Consider the following 27,869-nt stretch of genomic DNA (forward strand, 5'->3'; position numbering starts at 1 on the left):
CAGCATTTTGGTATTATACACAAGCAATGGATAGGAAATACATACAAAATAATTACCAAATTACCAGGATCATATACCAGTAAAGCATAGGTAATCTAACAATTAATGGACTTGTACATTAGTAATAAACTGGACTTGTATACAATTAGTCTAAAATTTTACACAAGCCGTGGAATAAAACTGTGTGTACAAGCTCCAATTGTATACAGGGAAGTCAATTGTTCTGTGAATTACAATTTGAGGTCGCCGGTAGATTGCAGCTGTACAAATTCAAAGTAGTATAAATGTACAAAGCTGAAGCCAACCTAGAAATGATTAATGAGATATACTGAATATAATTAAATATAGGCTGACAATAGAGCACACACACAGCTAGAGAATGTCTGGAATAGCTTCATGTTTTATACTTAATAATACATGCATAGTCATCATCAGACTGACATGTAAACAGTTGGAGTATAACAATACAACAATAGTGCAGTTCATGGTTGAAATCATAGACTGTTACTATTGCAAAAATCATTGAAGCAGGTAGTGGTGTAATTTCCGTAAAGGATGAACATCAAGTATGCCACAACGTTTTATGTAATGGCAGCATATTTTATAATTTGTTTGTGGTGTGGTGTGTTGACATTTCAGATAGTCACCATCCCAGAGGATCAAGCAGTGTCCTACTGAGATTCTCTTATCTTCTGCCACTGCTCGGTCCAGCGCCACCATGCTGTTTGTGACATCATTGATTGACCTGGCTCTTGGGGGAGGCTGGCACGCCTCCCCATGATGTGGAGCTAGGCACACCCCCTCCCCCTGAGTGAAGGGCTATGCCTCCTGGGATATGTGACGTGCATACCCCAGAAGGCGCAGTGAGCACTGTGCATGTCATTCGCCTAGGCAAGTGACGTTCATGGAGTGGGGCGGGGCAGGCCACGCATTTTTTGTTTTTTATAAAAAGATGTAAATAAACAAAAATGAATAAAAATCAGAGCTATTCATGTAGCGGACGGGACGATGGATTGGAGGGAAGTGTGCTCAGAGGGTGAAGATCTGCTTTAACTAGGTTAAAGTCACAAACTTTGCCCAATTTCCAGACAAATGTATTCATGGAAATCATTGCATTTTATAATAAAATTGCATTTGTTCCCTAAGGAGTACTCCATAGTTCCGAACCTGAGGTTTAATGAGAGTTGGTTTAGACTTGACCCATAATACAGTAAAGCTCAATCACTGCAGAATTATAAAGCTGGCTTTAGCAGGGAGCAGAGCCCACATATGCAAATACGGGAGCCCCCATCACCACATAATGTAATTACAAACTCATGTTTGCGCTGATAAAAGAATTTTAATATTCTATAAAAAAGAAAAAAACTATAACAAGAATGCAAAAGCTGCTATTACTAGTCAGTTTCTGTAAGAGCCAAATGCTTAGTCATCCCTGGCTTCAGTACTTTAACAAGATACTGACTTGGAACAAGCATATAGGTCAGGAAATTTAAACTGCTTACAAGTTCTGTACGATTGAATGGAATTAGTCTTTTCAGCCGAGCTCAATAGAGTTCTATTGCAACAGCAGGGTACAGAAGCAGAATGGGCAAGGACCAGAAGCAGTCAGCCAATGGTACCACTGCCGTGGCAGCAGGATTTTCAGGGAGCTGTATTTTGGAAAGGACAGCACAGAGGTAAATGTAGACAACACAGTACGCTTAACGCCTGCAGTCCTTTCTGATAATACTTCCTGGAGCTCTCCTTTAATTCAGGAATGTAGTAAATCTGGACAAGAACTACCAAAAGTATCTTTGTGGCTGTACATTTTGACAAAGGCGTGTAAATCAAAAGATTGCCTAAGCAAAAATTCAAAGCCCTTGGCAGGTAAAACAGTGAACGTATTTATCCATTTGTCCAGAGTTCTGATTTAGACCACGTTTAGACATCACATTGCGGGAACGATCATTCCTGCTTGTGATTCTGAAATTGTGATTTACACACATTTCTGCATGTCACGCATAGGGCAGCCCATTCACTTTAATAGGCTGCCCTATGCACATTTGTCGCCCAAAAGAATCTTCTGCTCCTTTGTGGGTGACAAAGCACGATTTCTAAACGTGTGGTTTGCCGCGATTGCTGGATGATTCTGTCAGGCGACAATTGCGGCAGAATCGCACTGCTTTTGATTTGCCATTAGGAATAATGCCACCCAAAAACGCTTCACGCATTTTGCCACGATTTTGAAATGGTTCCAACTGTATAAATTGATTCCAAATCACAAAATTAATGCAAAGAGGCCTTGAAGTATATGTGAAGCCAAAACTCTAGATGGTAAAATAGTCACATTCATTGTCAGGTTTTTTTTGTGCGGCCTGTGTCCTGTTGGGGAGATTTCCCTTTTATCATGTTCCAGAGATACAGTGAGAGAAAATCTCAACAAAAGGAAAGGAGATTCCCTCACCCTATATCAGCCACCCTGGGGTGCCTTCAAGTTTCTTCAGGGGTGCCTTGGCAAAATCTCTAAAGATTGCCCAAAAATTGTATACAAACCAGTGGGTGGATGAAGCCTGCCTTTCAGTTACAGAAAGCCACAGGTTTTCATTGAGCACCATTACAACCTTTCACCCGCCAGCATCCTAACAATGACGTAATTGGTTGATAAGAGGAACATTGGGCGCCTGCACAGCATCCTTGTATAATCCTCCATGTCAGCCCTGGGGTCACATTGGCTGAGTTAAGCCTGGTACACACTAGGGGCTGAACGAAAAAAAATGACAGCTCCGGAGGAGCCGCTGTACTAACCATGCAATGTTAGTACAGTGAAGGGGAGCTGGTGTGCTATTGTGTTTTAACAGGGGGCTGCCCCCCTGCCAGAACACTCCAGTCAGCGCTCTCAGCCACTAGCTGAGAGGACTGATCGGGAGCCAATTGGCAGACCTTTTTCAGTCATGTCCCATCAATAGAAGCCAGCCTAACGGCCAACATCTGTTGGACCAGCTGCAGTACACATGGACCGAATGTCAGCTGGTTTCTATTGAATCACCTCTAACATTGGGTGTGCTACTTGTGTGGATGTTGCTGCGTTATATATAACTATTAGTCTAGTTTTTTTACAATTTAGAATGGGGTGCCTTGAGATTGTATATAATTTTAAAAGGTGCCCTGACTGAAAAAATGTTGAGAAACACTACCCTATATAGCTGTTCTGGTGTCAACTGTAAGATTTTAAATTTCCCATCACTTTCTGTCCCAGTGACTATGATCATCATGGCAAGTAGTGTGAATTTCTGCATTTGGGACACAGAGGACAATAGGCACTTCCTTTTTCTAAAAGAGAAGAAAAAGTATTTGCTTTAGATACATTTAAGCAGTATCGGGAGAGTCACAAGGGCATTTATTTTAAAATAAACAGCATGTCGTTCAGCAAGTTAGATGAGGTTAGTTCCTTAAAATATGTTTGTAGAAACCATGTCTGCATTATGTATTTGTTGTCAGTAACTTGAAGTTTTACAGTTCAGTAAAAACATGAAACTCTTCTCTACAATACGTGATGATAACTTCAGAAAATTCCACCGCGTGTGAAAGATTGTTGGTATATGACCAATACAAGAGGAGAAAGCAGGATCCCTATAGTTGACCCCTTACCTTGGTTGCTAAGGGTCCACTTCTCCTATCCATCTACATATGCATGCAGATAGGTGGGTTGGTTCCTAAAGGCAGTGCTGCGCAATCACTAGACCCCAGTCTTGAAACTGCCTTATTACTGATGTAAGAGGAGGCAGGGAGTGCATGCATCGTGAGCTCAGTTCTGTTCATCATATGGGGAAACCTCTATTGTCACAGCTTTAGGACACACAGCCATATTGTCTGTGTCAATGTAATGTTATGAGTGGATAGAAAATATACATACGAAGAAACATGCTGTAGCTCGTTTTTTTGTACAGAAGTGCTGTGCGTTGACAGCAGATATTGCTTTGCTTTCTATTCTTTCATTCAGGTGATCCATTTTGCAAAAGTTTTTATTCTTGGAATTTGATCATTTTCTTCTGGACACCAACAATAATGCGTATAAAACATTTTTGCTGAAGTGCTGTTATTGAAAGATAGGCCCCTTTCACATGGACGTTCTGATCGGGTCAGAACCTCCATGCTTCCCTATGGAGCGGCGGATGTCAGTGGACATGTGTCCGCTGACACTCGCCGGCATCTGATCCACTCTGCTAAAACCAGACGTTTCCCATCGGTCCGGAGGATCGGATGACAGTAGGATGGAAACTAACAGGTGGTCTGTTTCCATCTGATTGCCCCATAGAGAACAGCGGGCTGTGTCCGTGCCCGCTCTGCATCAGTGGATCAGACACGGAACTGTCATCTGCCTGCTCAGCGGGGATCAGCCGGGAGATCCTCTTCTGAGTGGGCGGATCCGCTACCGGCGTGTGCCCCGTGTGATAGGGGCCATGGACACAGAATGAATAGGTTACATTTGAACTTATTAGACCGTAGCTTTCAACTGCTCACTTTATTCCTCTCTGGATAGAGTGATAGAGTCATACAAGGCATGTTCACGCTTTGTCAGCTATTTTCGAGCTGCTGAAGGATGTACAAATCATATTTTCTCGCCTGACGGGAGGAAATAGAGAGGAGGCATTGCTGGAAGTGACAGCAGAGGAGATCCCACATATCCGTTTGGGCTGCATGATACTACCAGAATGTTGGTGATCCATCTATATCTCTCCTGTGGAGACAAGTGTGATTGACTTCCTGGTTAATTTCGGGGGTCCACTCGTTTTGGTAAGCAAGCATTTCTTCTGTTGCTGGAGGGATTGTCACTCAGTGCTTTGTGGATCAGATTTACCTTCTCATGTGGCCCTCCTCTATACTCTCTGGGATCTGTGGTTCCTCAGTGGACTTTTATATTTGTTTACATATCGGACATTAATATTGCGCTGCACTTTTTCTATTATACATGTATTTAGGTGATGTGATTAACCTATGGAGTTCAGCTTGCATTTTTTAGTTTTAACCATTTATTTAGTTTGCACTGATTGTCCCATTATAACAACTTGTGCATTGTTTTCTCAAATAGCAAGACTAGCAGGATATAAAGCCGGTGATAGACAGGTGTTGGCACATTGGTTACTGTACCATTTATCCTGAATTCCTCCTGAAAAATAGCAGTGCATTTCCTGGTAATAAAGGTGCTTAACCACTTCAGCCCCGGAAGACTTTACCCCCTTCCTGACCAAAGCACTTTTTGCGATTCGGCACTGCGACGCTTTAACTGACAATTACGCGGTCGTGCAACGTGGCTGCCAAACAAAATTGGCGTCCTTTTTTTCCCACAAATAGAGCTTTCTTTTGGTGGTATTTGATCACCTCTGCGGTTTTTATTTTTTGCGCTATAAACAAAAAAAGAGCGACAATTTTGAAAAAAACGCATTATTTTTTGCTTTTTGCTATAATAAATATCCCCCAAAAATATATAAAAAACATTTTTTTTTCCTCAGTTTAGGCCGATACGTATTCTTCTACATATTTTTGGTAAAAAAAAAAATCGCAATACGTGTTTATTGTTTGGTTTGCGCAAAAGTTATAGCGTTTACAAAATAGGGGATAGTTTTATGGCATTTTTATTATTTTTTTTTTTACTAGTAATGTATTACTAGTACGGCGATCAGCAATTTTTATCGTGACTGCGACATTATGGCAGACACGGGGATAGTTTTATGGCATTTTTATTATTTTTTTTTTTTACTAGTAATGTATTACTAGTACGGCGATCAGCAATTTTTATCGTGACTGTGACATTATGGCAGACACGTCGGACAATTTTGGCGTGATTTTGGGACCATTTACATTTATACAGCGATCAGTGCGATTAAAATCGCATTGATTACTGTGTAAATGTGACTGGCAGTGAAAGGGTTAACACTAGGTGGCGCTGTAGGGGTTAAATGTGTCCTAGGAATGTGTTCTAACTGTAGGCGGGATGGGCTAGCTGTGGCACACACTGATCTCTGCTCCCAATGACAGGGAGCAGAAATCAGTGACACTGTCACTAGGCAGAAAGGGGAGATGCTTGTTTACCTTAGCATCTCCCCATTCTTCCTCTCCGTGAGACGATCGTGGGTATCCTCACGGCGATCGAGTCTGCGGGACCCGCGACCCGACTCACGGAGCTCCCGGCCGGCATGCGCGCCTCCGGCGGCGCGCACGCACTGGCACGGCGGCAATTTCAAAGGGACTTACAGGTACGCCCTTTTGCCTAGCCGTGTCATTCTGCCGACGTACATCGGCGCGCGCCAGTCGGGAACCGGTTAAAGCAGAGCTCCACCCAAAAGGGTAAGCTCTACTTGCCTACTCCCCCCTTCCGCTGCCACATTTTCCACCTTTTGTGAGGGGGGAGTGGGTACCTGATTTTGAGCCTTCTTTCCCCTGCAGCCAGCCCATTCGAGGAGCTCAGCGCGCTTTGCTCATGTGCAATGAGGAACTGGCTGTGAAGATGCAGGGCTTCACTGCTGGTTTTCCTTAGTGGAGATGGTGGCGGCAGCACCCGATGGCCAATTGGATTCCTGGACAGGTAAGTTTCCAAATATTAAAAGTCAGCAGTTACAGTAATTGTAGCTGTTGACTTTTATTTTTTTTTTTTTTGAAGGAGCCTGGAGTTTCTCCTAAAGCACTCTTGTGGTCCTACAGCCTCATAGTTGTATACAGTATATGCAGTGTGAGCTCATCTAAGGTACTGTTGCCTCTGAGACACAGTGAAGAACAAGGGATGGTAAGTCAATCATGGGGAAGATCAGTTGCAGAGAATACTCCTTTGTCCCTCTTTTTTGGGCACAGTTTCTAGAGTTTAGTTCCCTTTTAAATGCAGTACCTACAACGACCTATCAGAATCAATCCTGTAATGTGAGTAAAAATGGAAATGTAGGTGTGGCGCTGCTCTGCTGTGATGCGATTTTTTTATGTTTACCTTGTGTGATGATTTAATTAAAACTTACTGGCTACACATGTTATCCTGCAACATACAAAAATAAAAAACTTTATGAATGAAATAACTTCTTTAAAGGAAGCATAATTTAAATCTAATAACGCTGTTGAAATTCAAAAATTAAAAGTGACACGTGGAGTGGCCTTAAAGGCCAATTACTGCTTGTTTACCACTTAGTGCTTGTTACTCAATTGTGTTACACCCTCTGGTGTGTATTTTGTTAGGTTAGAAAATTAATGTAAATTACTCCTCTAAATGTTGTTTGTGATTTAAAATGGGTGAGAATGTAGATGAAAATAATTAAATATGTAGAAATATGCAAAAGTATGCAGAAAATAAAAATGCAATAAAACCACAAATGGATGTCGCATAAACCAAAATTAAAATTAAAAATAGGAATAAAAATAAAACTACTTGGTGGTTACACATATGTGAATGCTTGTGTCACATACCATTTGACTTGAGTGCAAAAAACGTGCTATTTATACTAGATCTAATGTGTAGGGAATTTCCCACTGTTGTAAACTTTGCTTTAGATACTCAGAAAGTTTTGCTTGTCTGTAAATGTTCTGAACTTTGATTAATGTACAGATGTAATCGATTGCCCATTGCTTTGTGTGCCAAATAACTAAATATACTGAGTTCAACTAACTATAGTAACTGAAGTCTGTTATAATCAGGGCTTTTTTTCAGCGGAAAGCGGGGGAACGCAGTTCCGGCACCTCTTGGACTGACTGTATGTAATGGCAAGGGGTGCTGGGGTGTGCTGCCGGGTATTAATGCTAACTGCTGGGAATCTATTTTTGCAAGGGGGGTCTATTGTTGCTGGGGAGGTCTATTGTTGCTGGTGGGGGACCTATTGTTGCTGGGGGGGGGTCAGTTGTTGCTGGGGGGGTCAGTTGTTTCTGAAAGAGATCTACTGTTGGGGGAGGGGTCTACTGTTGATGGCAGCAGATCTGTGCGGAGATCTGTTGATGCTGCCGGGAGTCTATTGTTGCTGGCGGGGAAAGTTTGTTGTGGTTGGTCCATTGTTGTTAGGGGGATCTATTGTTGCTGGCTGCAGGGGATCTATTTTACTGCTTTTCTTCTAAAAAATCATTTTTAGTTTTGGATAGAGGTGACATTGTGACAGGAAGTGGTGGGAAATATTTATATATTAATATTATTATTATCATACAGGATTACGATTAGATTTAGTAACAGCAGTTGTGCAGCGCTTTACAAAATGAAAGCAGACAGTACAGTTACAAAACAATTCAATACAAGAGGAATCAGAAGGCTTACAATCTAAGAGGGAGGGTTAAAGTGGTAGTAAACTTGGGCATGTTTAAAAAACAAAAACCTGCTAGGTAAAGGCATAATGTACTAATATGCCTCGCATACTAGCACATTATGAAATACTTACCTTCAAACGAAGCCCTCCAGCAGCACGCTGTCGCCGCCAACAGGGCTTTTATCTTTACCTGGTCTTCCTTCCGATTTTACGTGCTCCAGCCGCATGACTGGCCGAGCCACGATGGTGTCACTCCTGCGCATGTGCGTGGGAGTCACTGGCACAGCACACACCTCTGAATGAACGGCACCGGAATGCTGTTCCTTCAGAGCACATCGCCGGTGACATCGCCGGCTCCATGCTGTGTGAATATCTCCTAAACACCGCAAGTTTACAAGATATTTCCTGTACCTACAGGTAAATCTTATAATAGGCTTAGCGGTAGGTAAAAGTTCAAAAAAGAAGTTTACTACCACTTTAAGTGATACTAAAAGGTAATAACTGTGGAGTATGAATATGGAGAAAGAAAAAAACGACTTAATTACATAGTTAGTCAGGTTGAAAAAAGTCCATCTAGTTGATTAGTTACAAGCATGTAGGCTTCTGGATATGGGTTTTCAGGGAACACCTAAAGGTGGATAGAGTAGGAGATAGGGACAGATTGAGGTAAGTAGTCCCAGAGGATGGGAGAGGCTCTGGGGATGTCCTGGAGACAAGCATGGGAGAATTTGACGAGGGAGCTAGAGAGCAGAGTATTTTATAAGATGACCTCATAAAAGGGTATTTGGATCCTATGGAGAAAATGCCAACGTGAGTAATTGGCATGACCTCTTACCAAACCATCTACAGAAGGGGATGGAGAAGTTCTGCACTTCCTCCTCCTCCTCTGCTATATTTAGAACATTTATTTTTTTTGAGGTGGGGGGGGGGGAGCAGGTACCTAGGTTTGATATGTACCCAGTCCCTTTTTCGCTCGGATCGCCTAGCTGATCCGACCAAACAGAAGTTCTCCTCCCTCACCTGCAGCCTTCTAGGACACGATAAAGGTCCCAGAAGGCTACAGGACCATTCCTAAAGCAGGTTGTGCATGTGCAGTGGGCAGCCAGCTGTGGAGCCACAAAGGAGTCAGAGCTGACTACCCACAGTTAATATGCCAGGCCCAGAGACCCAAAGACAGGTGAAGAACCGGCGCTGGATCCCTGGACAGGCGAGTGTCTGTTTATTAAAAGTCAGCAGCTGCAGTTTTTGTAGCTTCTGACTTTTATTTTTGCTCCGAACTGACTGAACAGCCGCTTTAATCTGTATGTACTTACTCTGTAAATGGGATAGACAAAGTTCTATGTACTCTGCAATCATGGGAATTTTTTCAGCCCGGAATAAATATGAGCAAAGTGCATATGTACACAAACCATAAAGATAATGAATATTTGCTAAAACTGAATAACAAAGGTGAAAGTAAAAAGTTAAACTGAGACAAAAAACAATTAGGATTGTGGACACCAATTTTCAAAAGTAGGTTATTGGAGCTGCATGTATTTCCAATTCTGTACCAGACATGTACAGTAAGCAAGGCCAGAGTTTTACCACTGAAGCCTGTAGTTTCCTAGCTTCACCACCTTCAAAAAGGGTTTGCTGCTGTTTTACTAGTCATAACCTGGTTTTGAATACTGTAATATTGTGTGTATAAAATAAGATAACTTTACCGGTACCATTTATAGGCATGTGCCTACTGGTGTCCTGCATGTATAGTGAGGGAAAAAGTATTTGATCCCCTGCTGATTTTGTATGTTTGCCCATTGACAAGGAAATTATTAGTCTATACTTTTATTGATAGGTTTATTTTAACAGTGAGAGACAGAATAACAACAAAAATATCCAGAAAAAAGCATTTTAAAAAGTTATAAATTGATTTGCATTTTAATGAGTGAAATAAGTATTTGATCCCCTATCAATCAGCATGAATTCTGGCTCCCAGGTGTCTTATATACAGGTAACAAGCTGAGATTAGGAGCACTCTCTTGAAAGGAGTACTCCTAATCTCAGCTTGTTACCTGTATAAAAGACACTTGTCCACAGAAGCAATCAATCAGTTTCCAATCTCTCCACCATGGCAAAGACCAAAGAGCTGTCCAAGGATGTCAGGGACAAGATTGTAGACCTACACAAGGCTGGAATGGGTTACAAGACAATCACCAAGCAGCTTGGTGAGAGGGTGACAACAGCTGGTGTGCTTATTCGCAAATGGAAGAAACACAAAATAACTGTCAATCTCCCTCGGTCTGAGGCTCCATGCAAGATCTCACCTTGTGGAGTTTGAATGATCATGGGAACGGTGAGGAATCAGCCCAGAACTACACGGGAGAATCTTGTCAATGATCTCAAGGCAGCTGGGACCATAGTCACCAAGAAAACACTACGCCTTGAAGGACTGAAATCCTGCAGCACCCGCAAGGTTCCCCTGCTCAAGAAAGCACATGTACAGACCAGGCTGAAGTTTGCGAATGAACATCTGAATGAACTGGGTGAAAGTGTTGTGGTCAGATGAGACCAAAACCGAGCTCTTTGACATCAACTTCAACTTGCCGTGTTTGGAGGAGGAGGAATGCTGTCTATGACCCTAAGAACACCATCCCCACCGTCGAACATGGAGGTGGAAACATTATGCTTTTGGGGTGTTTTTCTGCTAATGGAACAGGACAACTTCACTGCATCAAAGGGACGATAGACAGGACCATATCCCATCAAATCTTGGGTGAGAACCTCCTTCCCTCAGCCAGAGCCTTGAAAATGGGTCATGGATGGGTCTTTCAACATGACAATGACCCAAAACACACAGCCAAGGCAACAAAGGAGTGGCTCAAGAAGAAGCACATTAAGATCCTGGAGTGGCCTAGCCGGTCTCCAGAGCTTAATCCCAAAGAAAATATGTGGAGGGAGCTGAAGGTTCTAGTTACCAAACGTCAGCCTCGAAACCTTAATGACTTGGAGAAGATCTGCAAAGAGGAGTGGGACAAAATCCCTCTTGAGATGTGTGCAAACCTGGTGGCCAACTACAATAAATGTCTGACCTCTGTGATTGCCAACAAGGGTTTTGCCACCAAGTACTAAATCATGTTTTGTGAAGGGGTCAAATACTTATTTCACTCATTAAAATATAAATCAATTTATACATTTTTTAAAATGCGTTTTTCTGGATATTTTCGTTATTCTGTCTCTGTCTCTGTTAAAATAAATTTACCATTAAAATTATAAACTGATCATTTCTTTGTCAGAGGGCAAACATACAAAATCAGCAGAGAATTAAATACTTTTTTCCCTCATTGTAAATGTAATGTACACTGGTGTCAGATTTAGAAGCAACTCAAATGTAGTATTCAAATCTTGGTTATGTGGTTCTGAAGAAACAAGCGAACATAAGATTATTTGGCTAAAGATGGAGTGAAAGAATGTAAATTAAAGCGGAACTTTACCCATATTTCATTTCATTTCACATTACATACAGTATCTCATAAAAGTGAGTACACCCCTCACATTTTTGTAAATATTTTATTATATCTTTTTATGTTATATTGCTAGTAGTGAGTGTACAGCTTGTATAACAGTGTAAATTTGCTGTCCCCTCAAAATAACTCAACACACAGCCATTAATGTCTAAACCACTGGCAACAAAAGTGAGTACACCCCTAAGTGAAAATGTCCAAGTTGGGCCCAATTATCCATTTTCCCTCACCGGTGTCATGTGACTTGTTAGTGTTACAAGGTCTCAGGTGTGAATGGGGAGCAAGTGAGTTAAATTTGATGTTATCGCTCTCACTCTCATACTGGACACTGGAAGTTCAACATGGCACCTCATGGCAAAGAACTCTCTGAGGATCTGAAAAAAAGAATTGTTGCTCTACATAAAGACGGCCTAGGCTATAAGAAGATTGCCAAGACCCTGAAACTGAGCTGCAGCACAGTGGCCAAGATCATACAGCGGTTTAACAGGACAGGTTCCACTCAGAACAGGCCTTGCATCAAATTGGTCTGCATGGTTGTCGTCCCAGAAGGAAACCTCTTCTAAAGATGATGCACAAGAAAGCACGCAAACAGTTTGCTGAAGACAAGCAGACTAAGGACATGGATTACTGTAACCATGTCCTGTGGTCTGATGAGACCAAGATAAACTTATTTGGTTTCGATGGTGTCAAGTATGTGTGGGGGCAACCAGGTGAGGAGTACAAAGACAAATGTGTCTTGCCTACAATCAAGCATGGTAGTGGGAGTGTCATGGTCTGGGTCTGCATGAGTGCTACCAGCACTGGGGAGCTACAGTTCATTGAGGGAACCATGAATGCCAACATGTACTGTGACATACTGAAGCAGAGCATGATCCCCCCCTTTCAGAGACTGGGCTGCAGGACAGTTTTCCAACATGATAACAACCCCAAACACACCTCCAAGAAGACCACTGCCTTGCTAAAGAAGCTGAAGGTAAAGGTGATGGACTGGCCAAGCATGTCTCCAGACATAAACCCTATTGAGCATCTGTGGGGCATCCTCAAACAGAAGGTGGAGGAGTGCAAGGTCTCTAATATCCACCAGCTCCGTGATGTCGTCATGGAGGAGTGGGAGAGGACTCCAGTGGCAACCTGTGAAGCTCTGGTGAACTCCAAGCCCAAGTGGGTTAAGGCAGTACTGAAAAATGGTGGCCACAAAACATATTGACACTTTAGGCCCAATTTGGACATTTACACTTACGTACTCACTTTGCTTGACATTAATGGCTGTGTGTTGAGTTATTTTGAGAAGATAGCAAATGTACACTGTTATACAAGCTGTACACTCACTACTTTACATTGTAGCAAAGTGTAATTTCTTCAGTGACATAAGATATAATAAAATATTTACAAAAATGTGAGGGGTGTACTCATTTTTGTGAAATACTGTACATCAGAACACTTCAAAGTGTAATTTCTTCAGTGTTGTCACATGAAACAATATAATAAAATGTGTACTAAAATGTTAGGGTGTACTCACTTTTGTGAGATATTGTACATTCCACATTAATAATTGTGCTACCAAAATTGTGTGTGCTGTAAATTGCCTCCAGCACTGCTCCTGTTTCTTTTTGCTGGAGGCTGCCATTTTGCTGAAGCCCAGAGCCCCTGAACAGCAGTAAATCATAAAACGGAACTGAACTCATCGACTTAGTAGTTACATTCCTGGAATGCTGGGAATGCTGTCACATTTGATTAAGTGAAAAGGATGCAGTGCTAAGGTCATAAATAATCACAACAAAGGAATAATGAAAAAGACTCTCATAAAAAAAAACTAAAGCAGATTCCAAATAAAATATATATATAAAAAAACGTATAAAAAAAATATGTAAAGAGATAATGTGTAATATATATATATATATATATATATATATATATATATATATATATATATATATATATATATATATATAATCCTACAGAAATCTAGCATGACATGAGTGAATTGAAACTGATCTGTAACCAAAAGCCAATATGAAAAAATATATAAAAAGATGCTGCATTTGTAATGAGTGTAATAGATAGGCTGGGCATATGTTGGTTCCCTATTCAAGATATATGTACAAGTTGTTAACGAAATATAGAGGCATGTGAGCAAGATGCAACGTGGTGTAAACACAGTAAACACAAAGAATCCAAGGTAGACAACAGCAGTAAATTGTAGAAAGTTCTAGCAAAATACAACTAGGCCCAGCGAGTAGGCACAGCCATCCGGATCCACTTATGAACAGTAACTGCGGTCTGTAGCCTTGAATGATTCCAACAGCATCTGCAATGAGGAACGAGAATGCTGCCTGGCCAATCCACACCCAAAGGGGAGGCTTCCTGAAGTGGAGATAGACGTAGTCTCTGCACTATCCCGACTCCTCTGAAACCTTTCCCTACCTCTAAGCACTGTCCCTGTCAGACGGGGAACCTGTCCCTACACTAGCCACTCGCATAAAGCGTGCCAAACCCAGGTGCAAGAGTCTTAAATAGACCCAAGATGGCTCCCGAAGTCTCATGGGGTTCCAGTGTCCAATTAGACAGCTGTCACCCTGTGACCACAGGAAGTCGAAGAGGAACCAAGTTCCTCACAACTTCCTTCCCCTTTTTCATTGCTGCTTCAGGTGAGCACCACCTACAGTGGGGAGTACAGACTGCACCTGCCTACAGGCCGAAGTAATAAAACTTGATGGCAGAGTATATGCAAAAGATGCCAAAAATTATGACCTGTTTCTATTAGTAGTAAGATATGGCAAAGAAGAGGGGAGGACTGGTGTTGGGACTTACAGCAGTCCAACTAAAGTCTAACTACCTAGCTGCAGACCCACTCATGACTGGACCACCACAAAAAATTATTTTGGAAAGCATGGAATTTATCCTTAGACACAATACCTCCCAGTTCAGTCAATTGTACTTCCTACAAAGGACAAACACAGCTATGCACATAGCTATGCCTGTTTAACAATGAGCTATCAAGAAAATTATTTAGTTTTTTTATTGCTGGAAGCTATAGTACTACTTCTATCAATGGAGGAGGGGGCAGAAAGGATGGGCATAGTTGGTAGAGGACCGAAGATTTCAACTAAGACAGCAGCCACCAGCACAAGGGGTACTTCTCATTGAATGTAAATTCCATCCTTTGTGCTGTTTTTCTTTAAAAAAAATTAACTAAACTTAGGCTTTAAAGTTACATCTATAAAAAAAAAACAAAAAAAAACGACTTTTAATAAATATGATCAGTTAAAAAAATAAAAATAAAAGCAAGACAGTCGTTCTAGATTTTCATCTTGAAAACACTTTATCCAGATGAGTTGAATAAGATTGTGGAGTCAGCCTACTAACTCCATATACCCCTCTCACCAAGGCACCAAATGTTAAAGCTGATTTTTTTTTCTGTACAGCTTTAGTTACATTACTTACCACAGTAGGGATGAGCCGAACACCCCCCTGTTCAGTTCACACCAGAACTTGCGAACAGGCAAAAAATTTGTTCGAAGAAAGAAGATAGAAGAAAGAAGAAGAATTTAAATAAAGGAATTGTCAAAAACTGTCTCTTGTCATTTGTAACATTTTTGACAGTTTTTTTTGTGAAATGGTAGGGGTACTTTTGTACCCCCTTACCATTTCACACAGGGGGGGAAGGCCGGGATCTGGGGGTCCCCTTGTTAAAGGGGGCTTCCAGATTCCGATAAGCCCCCCGCCCGCAGACCCCCACAACCACCGGGAAAGGGTTGTGGGGATGAGGCCCTTGTCCCCATCAACATGGGGACAAGGTGTTTTGGGGGGCTACCCCAAAGCACCCTCCCAATGTTGAGGGCATGTGGCCTGGTACAGTTCAGGAGGGGGGGCGCTCTCTCGTCCCCCCCTCTTTTCCTGCGGCCTGCCAGGTTGCGTGCTCGGATAAGGGTCTGGTATGGATTTTGAGGGGGACCCCACACCATTTTTTTTTTTAATTTTGGCCGGGGTTCCCCTTAATATCCATACCAGACCTGAAGGGCCTGGTATGGAATTTAGGGGGACCCCCCACATCATTTTTTTTTTAAATTTTGGTTCGGGGTTCCCCTGTGGGGAATTCCCATGCCGTTTTTATCAACTTTTATGTGTATTGTCGGACCGGCAATTCATTAATAGCTGCGAGTAGTTTTAAATGACTTTTTTTCCTTTGAAATGTCATTTTGCTGTCAGACTGTTCTAAACACGGAAAACATGCGCCCCTTTACAGGCATACTATAGACACCCCCAAGGTTTGAAATTTAAAGGAATATTACACTTTTATTGTTTCACTTTAAGCATTATTAAAATCACTGCTCCCGAAAAAACGTCCGTTTTGAAAACTTTTTTTTGCATTGATCCATGTCCCCTGGGGCAGGACCCGGGTCCCCAAACACTTTTTATGACAATGCCATGCATATAAGCCTTTAAAATGAGCACTTTTGATTTCATAGACTTTTAAAGGGTGTTCCGCGGCTTTCGAATTTGCCGTGAACACCCTAAATTGTGAATTGAACTGGCGAACAGCCTATGTTCGAGTCGAACATGAGTTCGACTCAAACTCGAAGCTCATCCCTACTTACCAGTAATGAAATATGTCCCACGTCATGCAGGGAGCTGGATCCTGGTGAAATCTTCACTGCAGGGATGCCCTGTCCTCTTTTTGGCTTTCAAACCATCACCATCAGCTTCACCCAAAAAGGGAAGTTCTGCTCTAAGGCTTCTCACCCCTCCTCTTTAGGAAATTGTACTTTTTTTGGGGGGAGCGGGTACCTGGTTTTGACAGGTACCCACTCCCTAGTGGAAGTTCTCCCCTCCCCTTAGTCCTCTGGGACACGTCACAGGTCCTAGAAGACTGCGGGACCATTCACAATGCACAGCTCGGCTTATGCGTGTGCAGTGGGCAACTGGCTGTGAAGCCACAAGCTGGGTGCCCACAGTTTAGATGCCGGTCCCGGTGACAGAAGACCAATAGAAAGAAAGGCTCGGGTGAGCACATTGCTGGATCCTGAGACAGGTGAGTGTCTGTTTATTAGTCGGCAGCTACAGTTTTTGCAGAATGGGGGGCATGTCAGCAAAGTCTTGGCCGTTGGAGCACAGGCAGGCTGTGACCATGCTGGGAAGGATGTGCTTCTATGTCTAGAGTGGTCAGTTTGAAATAGGAACGCAAGGGGACTGCCAGGATCACCAGGTATTTCACACAAAGGAATTACAAGAAGAAGAATTACAAAGAGAACAGGATACTTTTCAACACAAGTACTTGTGTACTTGGTACAATAGACACATATCAGGAATATAAAATGTTGGAGTAACAAACTTTAAATTGAAAGCAGCCAATTAAATGAGCTCTAAGGGCAAATAAAGTTTTAGTAAGCAAACTTTTACCTGGGATTTAAATACACATTCACATTCATATGATCCTAAAAAATAATTTAAAAAAATTAAAAACAACGTCCTAATACAAAAGAGGAAGAAGCAGAAGATGTTAACACAATGAAGAAAAGTCATGTGTGAGAAGAATCCATCTCTTTCATGACATGGAAAAGCTGAGCTATTGAAAGCGTATTTACAGACAAAATGTATCTTTAATTCTTTTGGAGAGGGTGTAAAACGGTTAGAACCTCTGTTGGGTTTTTATTGCTGTCTGCATCTCCACTAGGAAGATTCACAAAGCACAAAGCAAGGTCCATAAAGACATGGATGAGCGAGTTTGGGGTGGAGAAACTTGACTGGCCTGCACAGAGTTCTGACCTCAACTTGACAGAACACCTTTGGCATGAATTAGAGCGGAGACTGTGAGCCAGGCCTTCTCGTCCACATCAGTGCCTGACCTCACCAATGCGCTTCTGGAAGAATGGTCAAACATTCCCATAGACACACTCCTAAACCTCGCGGACAACCTTCCCAGAAGAGTTGAAGCTGTTTTAGCTGCAAAGGGTGAGCCTACTCAATATTGAACCCTACGGACTAAGACTGGGATGCCATTAAAGTTCATGTGCGTGTAAAGGCAGGCATCCCAATACTTTTGACAATATAGTGTATATCAATGTGTGGTGGATGTATCCTCTGTGCCATTATATAGAGGAGCAGGGGATGCTATAACATTTAAAGTAAAAATAAACACTTTGAGAAAATGTCCTTATATATTTTATATTAATTAACATGTAACATTGTCTGCTTTGTAAAGGTGAGTTTGGCCAACACAATGCAGGACACTCCAGTCTACTGCAATCTGGAGGAGTTGAAGAGGACACATGGAATTCCTCCTAGCCCCACGTATCCTCCTATAGACGTTCGGGATAACTGGGAATGTTATGTGGATCCATCAACAGGCAGGAACTTCTTCATCAACACAGAAACTAAAGAGAAAACATGGAAGCCTCCCAGGAGGTCCAGGGACAAGACATCAGGATGTGTGGGTACACTTATGATTATCTTTATCTACCGTTGCGTTATATACAAATTGCAGGTTTGAGGGGTGTGCTGTGTACAGAGGGCAGGCTTGAAAGGTGTGCTGTGTACAATATGCAGGGTTGAGGGTGCGCTGTGTAAAATGTGCAGGGTTGAGGGTGCGCTGTGTAAAATGTGCAGGGTTGAGGGTACGCTGTGTACAATGTGCAGGGTTGAGGGTGCGCTGTGTAAAATGTGCAGGGTTGAGGGTGCGCTGTGTAAAATGTGCAGGGTTGAGGGGTGCGCTGTGTACAGAGTGCAGGGTTGAAGATTGCACTATATACAGAGTGCAGGGTTGAGGGGTGCCCTATGTACAGAGTGCAGGGTTGTGGGGTGCCCTGTGTACAGAGTGCAGGGTGAAGATTGCACTATATTCCTAGATTGTAAGCTCTAACGAGCAGGGCCCTCTGATTCCTCCTGTATTGAATTGTATTTGTACTGTCTGCCCTAATGTTGTAAAGCGCTGAGTAAACTGTCGGCACTATATAAATCCTGTATAATAATAATAATAATAATAATAATATACAAAGTGCAGGGCTGAGGGGTGCCCTACGTGCAGAGTGCAAGGTTGAGGGGTGAGCTGTGTACAGAGTGCAGGGTTAAGGGATGAGCTGCGTAGAGAATGCGGGGTTGAGCTGTGTACAGAGTGCAGGTTTGAGGGGTGTGCTACGTACAGGGTGCAGTGTTGAGGGGTGCACTGTGTACCCCCAAGTCCCCCCCCCAATACAAAGCTCTCTCCCCATATTCCAATATAGAGCTCAGCCCCCCCCCCCCCCTGTTTTTTTTTTCACTTTACTGGGGTCTGGTTCTTTTTTTTATGCTTTCACTGCATTGCTGTATAGTTCTGTGCAGGAAAAAGCATCATCTTGTACTTTTTTTTTCTGGAACTGAAAAGCAAAGGAACACACTGTGCTGGTGTGAACTATGCCATTGGAACCCCTGTAACCTACTTTCCATGTTTTTTTGATGCAGAAAAAAAATTCGATTCACATCTATGCATGTTGCTTTTGAGCGTTTCTGCAGTGTTTTTTGCAGTGCTTGCCGCATTTTGAACATGCGTACAGCATTTTTGCCGCGTTTTTTTTTTTACAGTTTTTTTTATACTGTATTCAGTGTAAAAAAAAAGAAAGAAAAAAACGCAAAACGCGGCAAAAACGCTGTAAAAACGCTGTACTTGCGTTTTTGATGCTGGTCCATTGAATTCTATTACATGCAAAACGCTGCATTTTGCATGAAAAAAAGTCCCCGACCCTTTCCAAAAACGCAGAGGCACAAAAATGCATTGATGTGAACATGTTCCATAGGAACCCATGTTAAAAAATTCCCATGCATTTCTGCAAAATGCAAAATGCATCAAAAAACGCATTTGTGTGAATGGAGCCTTAGGCTCCATTCACACAAATGCATTTTTTCATGCTTTTTGTAGAAACACAAGGCATTTTTTTTAATTATGCGTTCCTATGGAACATGTTCACATCAATGTATTTTTGTGCCTCTGCATTTTTTGGAAAGGGTCAGTGACTTTTTTTAAATGTAAAACTGTGCTTTTTTGGTTCAATAGACTTCAATGGAGAAGCTGCAGAAAATCATGTAATGCGTGTTTACCTCGTTTTACTGTGAATTGCTGTAAAAACACGGTAAAACATGTGGACAGCACAGCAAAAAGCACTGCAGACACTCTCAAATGCAACATGTATAGTGTAGGAACTTGCAGTACTTAAAACAATCCAATCAATCTGTGATCAATCAGGCAGGCCTTTGGACTACATAGCTGTTGGTAGATCAAAAAGAGATGGCTCAGTTAGATAATAACACGTGTGGTGAGTTTTATGAGAATACCAAGATTCAAGGTTTAGTAGATTTGGGAAAGTGGGATGATTTCTTTCCATGCATCTGATTAAGGATTTTAGGTACAGTCCAGCGTAGTGTCGTTATAGAAGAAATCTGCTGGCAAGCAAATTTTGTCTAGGAATAAAACTGATAAAATACTTAATTCTGGCATCACTGTTATCTAGAAGGTAAATTAGTTGACAACAGATATTGACGCCATGATCCGCACAGAGTGTAAATATTAGAACAATACCTAAAAAAAAGGAAAACAAAGAAAGGGTTAAAGTGCCAGAAAGAGAAAATGAGAGTGAGGAAGAGGGGGGAGGAGAAGAAAGGGAAAGGAGAGTGGGGAGGAACCCAGAGGACAAAGAGTGTAACTTGTTGACCTAAATAACTACCAAGGAGCAGCTACAGCCACTAAAGATCAATATGCACACAGCTAGCCCGTGGACTCCAGATCTTCTCAAATCATGGACTTCAGACCTTCTCACGCCATTTATTGTTGTCTTTAATTGTTAGAAATTCTTTATGTAGCCCTTTAGAACAAACCGTGCACAGTCCACATGGCCTTTGCTGCTAAACTGCAGACAGGAAACAAAAAACTATTACAGAGAAAAGACATAGAGCATACCATAGATGCAGCTACAAACTTTTAAACACGTCATCTACTGGTTGAAAAATATATATCTCTATTAAATACTAATGTACAGTAGCCCAAAATACAATTCTGTATTCCAACAGCCCCACTCAACAACTAATGCTTATATTAGTCCCATTTCAGATCTCAGTTCTATAAATCTTTTTCTTGTAAGTGGTTTTCTCAAATTATCTGATCCACTTTTGGTTTTCATGAGTTGGACAATTTTGCATCTCTTCCCATGAATCTGGCTCTGGTTCTAATGCTACTCAAGCAACTTAGGACAGATGTTTGACTGGGATGCATTTATTGCTTTTGGTGGATTTCCTGATTCTAGCCTCTTGTGGCCTTGTTTCTTTTACAGGATTTGGATTGTCTGTGTTAATTTCTATTTCTGTGTCACTTTATTGAGTATCTTCATGTGACACTGATGTGGAGTTTGAAGTGTTTGTGTTAGTTCATGAAATTTTGAACACACTGAAGTTTCATCGACAATTACACTTCTACAGATGGTGTCGAATTCTGTATCGCTTTTGAGATTCACTGTACCCCACAAGTACACCTTCCTTTGCGTGAGCATCCAGTTTTGTACTTTTTCTTTTGGGATGTGCACATAGGCTTTGCTTCCAAACATATTTATACTGGGCTTTCCCATTCCACAGTACATATGGAGTTTTCTTAGTTGATTTTGGTTGATTTTGGAGATAGCATAATTGCCTCCCCCCAGTATGTAGTTAGCATATCTGCATCAAACAGCATGGTTCTTTCACTCTCACACAGAGTACGGTTCATTCTTTCTGCAACCCCGTTTTGTTCTGGGCTGTATGGTACAGTAGTTTGAAATATTATACAATGCTTTCTTAGAATTGCCTGTGTGCTATCATCTGTATATTCAGTTCAATTTTCTGTGCGCAATACACTCTGCATGTTGCCACATTTGTTGCTTACTTGAGCCAAATAATGTTCAAGTTTCTCTGGTACTTCACTTTTGTTGTGTAATAGATATAGGGGGTTATTTTCTAAAGGCAAATCCACTTTGCACTACAAGTGCAAAGTGCACTTGAAATTGCACTGAAAGTGCACTTGGAAGTGCAGTTGCTGTAGATCCGAGGGGGGACATGCAAGGAAAATAAAAAACATTTTAGCTTGCACATGATTGGATAATAAAATAAGCAGAGCTTCCCCTCATTTCAGATCTACCCCTCAGATTTACAGCAACTGCACTTCCAAGTGCACTTTCAGTGCAATTTCAAGTGCACCTGTGCACTTGTAGTTTGCACTTGTAGTGCAAAGTGGATTTGCCTTTCATTAGTAAACCCCATTGTGTAATATACCTGGAGTAATCATCTATAAAAGTGAGAAAATACCTCTTTTTTCCTGGAGTCTTTTTTTCCATTGGACCGCAAAGATCTGAATTAACTAAGTCCACGGGTTTCTTTGCTCTGTTGTTACTCTGCTTTGGAAAGGCTTTTCTTGTCATTTTTCCTTTTACACAGCTGGTGCATTTCATTGTTTGATCACATGGACTCATTTTTATTCCACTTGCATACTCATTCTCAGTTAATGTTTTTATTATGTCAGGATTTCTGTACCCAAGGCATCTGTGCCATGTGTGAATTCAGTTTGAATGTTTTTCCTCTTTGGCAGTATTAACCACCTCATTGCAGTTAAGCTGATACGGCTCATCTGTAATTTTTTGCAAGTAAGAGATCCTGTTTTGTGACGACACAACTGTCATCGTTGGTGAGCTTCTTCACTGACAATAGATTAGCGTCAAGAGCAGGGACACGGAGGACATTTTTAACAGGTATCTTTCTGGTGACACTTTGGGAATTAGGGCAGTAAAGAAAACCATTGCCTATTCCTTCTTATTCCGATATTTGCCCATTAGCTGTGGTGATTTTTTCAGTTTTACTCTGGTCAAGGTAAATATAGAAATTTCTTTAATTTGTCATGTGACTCATAGATCCTGAATCAACACACCATGGCTGCAAAGATGAGGTGCAACTTTTGGATTGAGGAACATATTCATTATCTGAAGCAAAATTAGTTTCTTCCTTCACACTTTTGGCCTTTTGTAGTTTAGTTTGGTTTTGCATTGTAACTTTCCAGATTATGCAATGACCTTTTAAATGACCTTGTTTCTTGCACTCAAAACATTCATGTGTTTCTAGTTGCATGTTACTGTTTTTGTTCCTATTTTTTGTCTTTAAAGGGGTTGTAAAGGTAAAAATTTTTACAACTTTTGACAATACCGCCGCCCCCAGCCCCCCCGTTTTACTTACCTGACGCCTCGAATCTTCGCTGCTCGTTCTCGTCATCTTCATTGCAGCTCAGCCTGGTCGCTGATTGGCTGCAGTGGATGGATTGAAAGCAGCGCAGCCATTGGCTCGCGCTGCTGTCAATCACATCCGATGACGCGGCGCGCCGGGGGGCGGGGCCGAGTGATACAGCGAGCGGCTATAGCCGCCGGCTGTATCACGGGAGCGCGCCCACAAGCACTCACCACCATGCGAGGGAGCTCGCATTAAGGTGGTTAATGCTTGCGGGGAGGAGCTGAAACAGCCGCCGAGGGACCCCAGAAGACCAGGTTCGGGGCCACTCTGTGCAGAACGAGCTGCACAGTGAAGGTAAGTATAACATGTTTGTTATTTAAAAAAAAAAAAAAATCTTACCTTTACAACCCCTTTAAAGCAGACTCTGTGACAGAAGCACCGTCACTACTAATGCTTTCTGTTTTATGCTTATATTTATCCACAAGCCTGCCCTTAACTTAGTCCAATGTCAGTTCATCATCTGGATGTGCATCAAGTGCTGTGACAAGTGTTTTATAACTTTCTGATAAGCCGCTTAGTAATAGTGCTGGAACATGAAAATCTTTTATTTCTTCTATACCTCTCAGGGGTTCAGTCATTTCCAAGATGTGCCCTATGTAATCCTGCATATCCTGGCCTTTCATCAGCTTGGTTTGGTAAAGCTTTCTAATCAAATACAGTTTATTGCTGAGATTAGCTCTTTCAAGCACCTTTTGTAATGCTTCCCGCATTTCTTTAGCAGTTTCACATATATGTATGATTTCAACATCTTCTATGCCAAGAGAGATTGTGCTCTGAACTTTTTGGTCTTTCTCTATCCACTAAAGGATGTTCTGGCCTGACTTAATTTATAAATTTCCACGCACTTTCACTTATTAACAGCATTTTCACCTTGTATTTCTAAGACTGGTAGTTCTAATTTGTCAGATTTGCAAATGAAAGCTTTGTTGCAGCTGTGATACTGGCCAATTTCTTTAATTCTTTTGCAGTCTTCTTGCTGTTGCTTTATTCACTTGTGTCACAATACCTCCCTCCTAAAAAGAGGGTATCTGCTCCCCCCCCCCAAAAAAATTACATGCCAAAATGTGGCATGTCAGGGGGTCACCTTCACTTAAAGCGGACGTTCCATTTTTGGGTGGAACTCCGCTTTAATGCATTCTATGCATTAAGGTGAAAAAGCTTCTGTGGTGGTGCAGCCCCCCAGCCCCCCCCCCCCCCATTTTACGCTGTCATCCTCCGTCTGGGAACGAGCACACCAGATCTAGCTGGTGTCTCGTGTCCTGATTGGATAGATTTATAGCAGCGCAGTTATTGGCTGCCGCTGGTGTCAATCGTATCCAATGACGCGATGCCGGTGCCGAGTCCTGCAATCTGTGTGAGTGGACACAGATGCGGGACTCGGGAGCGCACCCGCACGGGTGTCCTCCAAGGAAAGCGCTTCTCCAACGTGGCTACCCAATGCAGAGAGGAGCCACCAGTGCCGCTGAGGGACCCAGAAGAGGAGGACTGGGCCACTCTATGCAAAACTAACTGCACAGTGGAGGTAAGTATGACATGTTTGTTATTTTAATATTTTAAAAAATGAGGGTTTACAACCCCTTTGAGCAAATATTTTAATGCTATATTATATATATATATATATATATATATATATATATATATATATATATATATATATATATATATATATATACACACACACACACACACACACACACACACACACACACACACATACAGCTCCATACTCGCCCTCAGCTTATTTCCCCTCGCCTAGTGCGAGCAGTGGAAATTTGAATTCTGTTATATACCATAGTAATGTTCAGCTTGTAATTGTGTTCTCTGTTTAATCAGGCTGTCACCCCTCCTCTCGACTTGGAGTCATCAGAAGATGGTGAAGATCCAGGCTCCACATCTCAGTCAGAGGTGAGGTGTGGCTGTGCTGACTGCACTAGAATTAATGATCTTGGGAAATCCCATGCAGTGGGTGTGTGTGTGTATTTGTGCATATTTTCATATTCCACGTAAAAGGCTTGCCTATAGAAGGAATATATCAAAAGTGCGCATCAGGAATATGAGCGCTTGCTACTCATAGCAGTAGTGACTTTCGATGTTACCAAACAAAATTGTTCCTATATGGACATACTTACAATCAGGAGATAGGCAAAGCCATCAGATGATCTAGATTGGACAAAACAGTTTTATAATATGCACAGTGAATATGAATTCACACCGCTTTACCACCGTCGCCCGCCCGCCCCAGTGTGAAAGTAGTCTTTTAGTTAAAGTGGGAGTCCAGGCTCCAACTACAGTGCCTTGAAAAAGTTAAAAATAAATTATATTTACATTTCATAGAATGAAGAGCTTAGCAACCCAAATACTTAGGTGGACCTAGTGCAGGATCCTTACTCCACAGTTCACAGTGCAGAGAATACTGACTGCATTGCAAACCCAGTGTATCAGGGACTTCTTAGCACTGCTGCCTCTTTCATAAAGTGTTTCCAATCATATATCAATAATATCTTGTTTTTTCTAAATTATATTCCGTGTCATATATGCAGCATAAAAAAAAAGGAATCACTTATTCAGGTCCTGACAATGCTGACATTCTGGTATAATTTGCAATAAGCCATCAGTGTGGAAATGTGCGTTTCCAAACCCTACTTCCTGCTGTTATTATATCTTATCTTTTCATTTGAAAGAAAATGATCTGAAATAAAGCCCACATGTGCACCATTACTATAAATAAAGCAATTAGGGCTATGTTGTAATCTGAGCTAAAGCCTGCAATCACCTTACAAAACAACCTTTAAAAACGTACTTGTACTTTTTTGTGGCTATATATAAAACTGAACCAGATGTGGGGATTGTTCTTTTTTAGATGGATGTTGGCAGAAAGGTTTTGGTCACATGTTGTATTCAGACTATAAATTGTGACAATCAAACTAGTTGTACTGAAGCCTACACCTCGATTGATTTCAGTACAACCAGCCTGTCTGATATGTTGCACAATATTACTGCCGACAGCTATGGCCGCTAGCAGTAATCATTGTGTTCTGCGGGCTGGGAAGGCTCCCTGCTGGCACAACACAATAGTACTGCGGTAGGGATTCCACCATCAACACTGATTGTGCTGATGGGGGAATTGAGTGACTGAGTGATTTTCCTGCGCAGGTTGCAGGAAAGAAAATTTCATAATTTATGGCTTGCCTTACTGGCTGTTTCTCAGCGCTGCAGCTTGGGTCTTTGTTATACACACCTGAATTCATTAGTGGACTTTAACTGCTTGCCACCCGCCCACAGTCCTTTTACTGTGGATAGGCGTCACAGCCAGGCTCGGTGACATACTGATAAACCCTTGGGGTGTGCAGTGGCATGATCCCATGACCACTCTGTCTGGTGGACACAGGGATCATGGCGCTCTGTACCTGGCTGCTGTGAGTGGCTGGGGTATCATGTGAACACTATAATTGGTCATAGAAATCACATGATTACAATTTCAGCAAAATAGTTATGAATGGCTTCCATTCATGACTGTATTGTGATGCTGTAATTGGCCCACAGCTATCACATAGTACCTGGGCCAATAGCAGCACCCTGTACCATTTGATTGGCTGTAGCCAATCATAGCATGTCAACAGTAAGCAAGGCGACCTGCACACGACTGCCGGGGTGACTTGCAAAACGACTTCTGTATAGAAGTCTATGCAAGTCGCCCCAAGTCGCCCCCAAAGTCGTACAGGAACCTTTTTCTAAGTCGGAGCGACTTGCGTCGCTCCGATTAGAATGGTTCCATTGTACTGAACGGGACACTACTTGTCAGGCGACCTAGGTCGCCTGACAAGTCGTCCCTGTGTGAACCGAGCCTAAGCAAGCTGTCATGAATGGAAAGCCATTCATGACAGTATATTACTGCTTATAATAGCGACCATCACTGTTATAAGCTATAACAGTGAAAAAGAAAAAAATCCCTGATCACCCTCCCCTTCCAAAGTAGTACAGTGTCCTTATGGTGACACTGAACTACTCTGATGAGTGTATGTAAAACAAATAAAAAGAAAAAAAGAAAATGAAAATGTTAAAACATAGAAAAAAAGTATTAAAAAAAAATTATAATAATTATATATATATATATATATATATATATATATATATATATATATATATATATATATTTCATACTGTCACCAGTCAGTATCCCTGATCATCATTACACCAATCATATGATGACACTGAACTGTACCGACGGCAGTATTTTAAAACAAATGTGAAAAAAAACATTTTTTATTTAATTTCTTCATTTTCCAAAAAATTGTAACAAAAAATTACATCTTCAAAAAACTCACCATGACTCTTACTAAATACCTAGAACAGTCTAATTTCCAAAAAGGGGTCGTTCGGGGGGAATTTGTACTTTCCTGACATTATAGGACCTCAAGAAATGAGACTGTCAGTACATCAGGACCGATCAATTTTCAAATAGTTTGTAGACTCTATAACTTTCATACAGACTAAATAATATACACTGATTTGGGTGATTTTTTATCAAAGAGATGTAGCAGACTACATTTTGGCCTACATTAAGAAAGATTATTTGTTTCCAAATTTTATCACAGAAACTTTTTATAGCAAAACATAAAAAACCCAGTGGTGATCAAATACCACCAAAAGAAAGCCTTATTTGTGTGAAAAAAAACGATATAAATGTATTTTGCATACAGTGCTGCATGACCGCTCAATTGCCAATTAAAATAGCGCAGTGTTGAATAGCAAAAAATAAATGGCCTGGTCATAAAACCTTCTGGACGTCAAGTGGTTAATGCAAGGCAAACCTAAAGCTGGGTACACACCGGCCGAATGTCGGGAGACATTTTCC

General features: G+C 41.6%; 1 protein-coding gene across 6 annotated transcripts in view; it reads left to right on the forward strand.

Moving 5' to 3' along the window:
* The window catches only part of ARHGAP9 (Rho GTPase activating protein 9), a 212,908-nt gene that overhangs the window by 54,044 nt on the left and 130,995 nt on the right, over positions 1 to 27,869 (forward strand). For 4 of the 6 annotated variants that reach the window (XM_073613794.1, XM_073613796.1, XM_073613795.1 and 1 more), the window contains 2 exons: positions 17,949 to 18,176; positions 24,848 to 24,919. In XM_073613794.1, coding sequence (XP_073469895.1) covers positions 17,949 to 18,176; positions 24,848 to 24,919 — 300 coding nt within the window. Of the gene's footprint in view, positions 1 to 4,642; positions 4,774 to 17,948; positions 18,177 to 24,847; positions 24,920 to 27,869 lie in introns of those variants that run through there. The other 2 variants (XM_073613799.1, XM_073613797.1) reach the window with 2 other exon arrangements.

The sequence above is a fragment of the Aquarana catesbeiana genome, linkage group LG02 (genome assembly GCF_042186555.1).
Source record: "Aquarana catesbeiana isolate 2022-GZ linkage group LG02, ASM4218655v1, whole genome shotgun sequence".
NCBI lineage: Eukaryota > Metazoa > Chordata > Amphibia > Anura > Ranidae > Aquarana > Aquarana catesbeiana.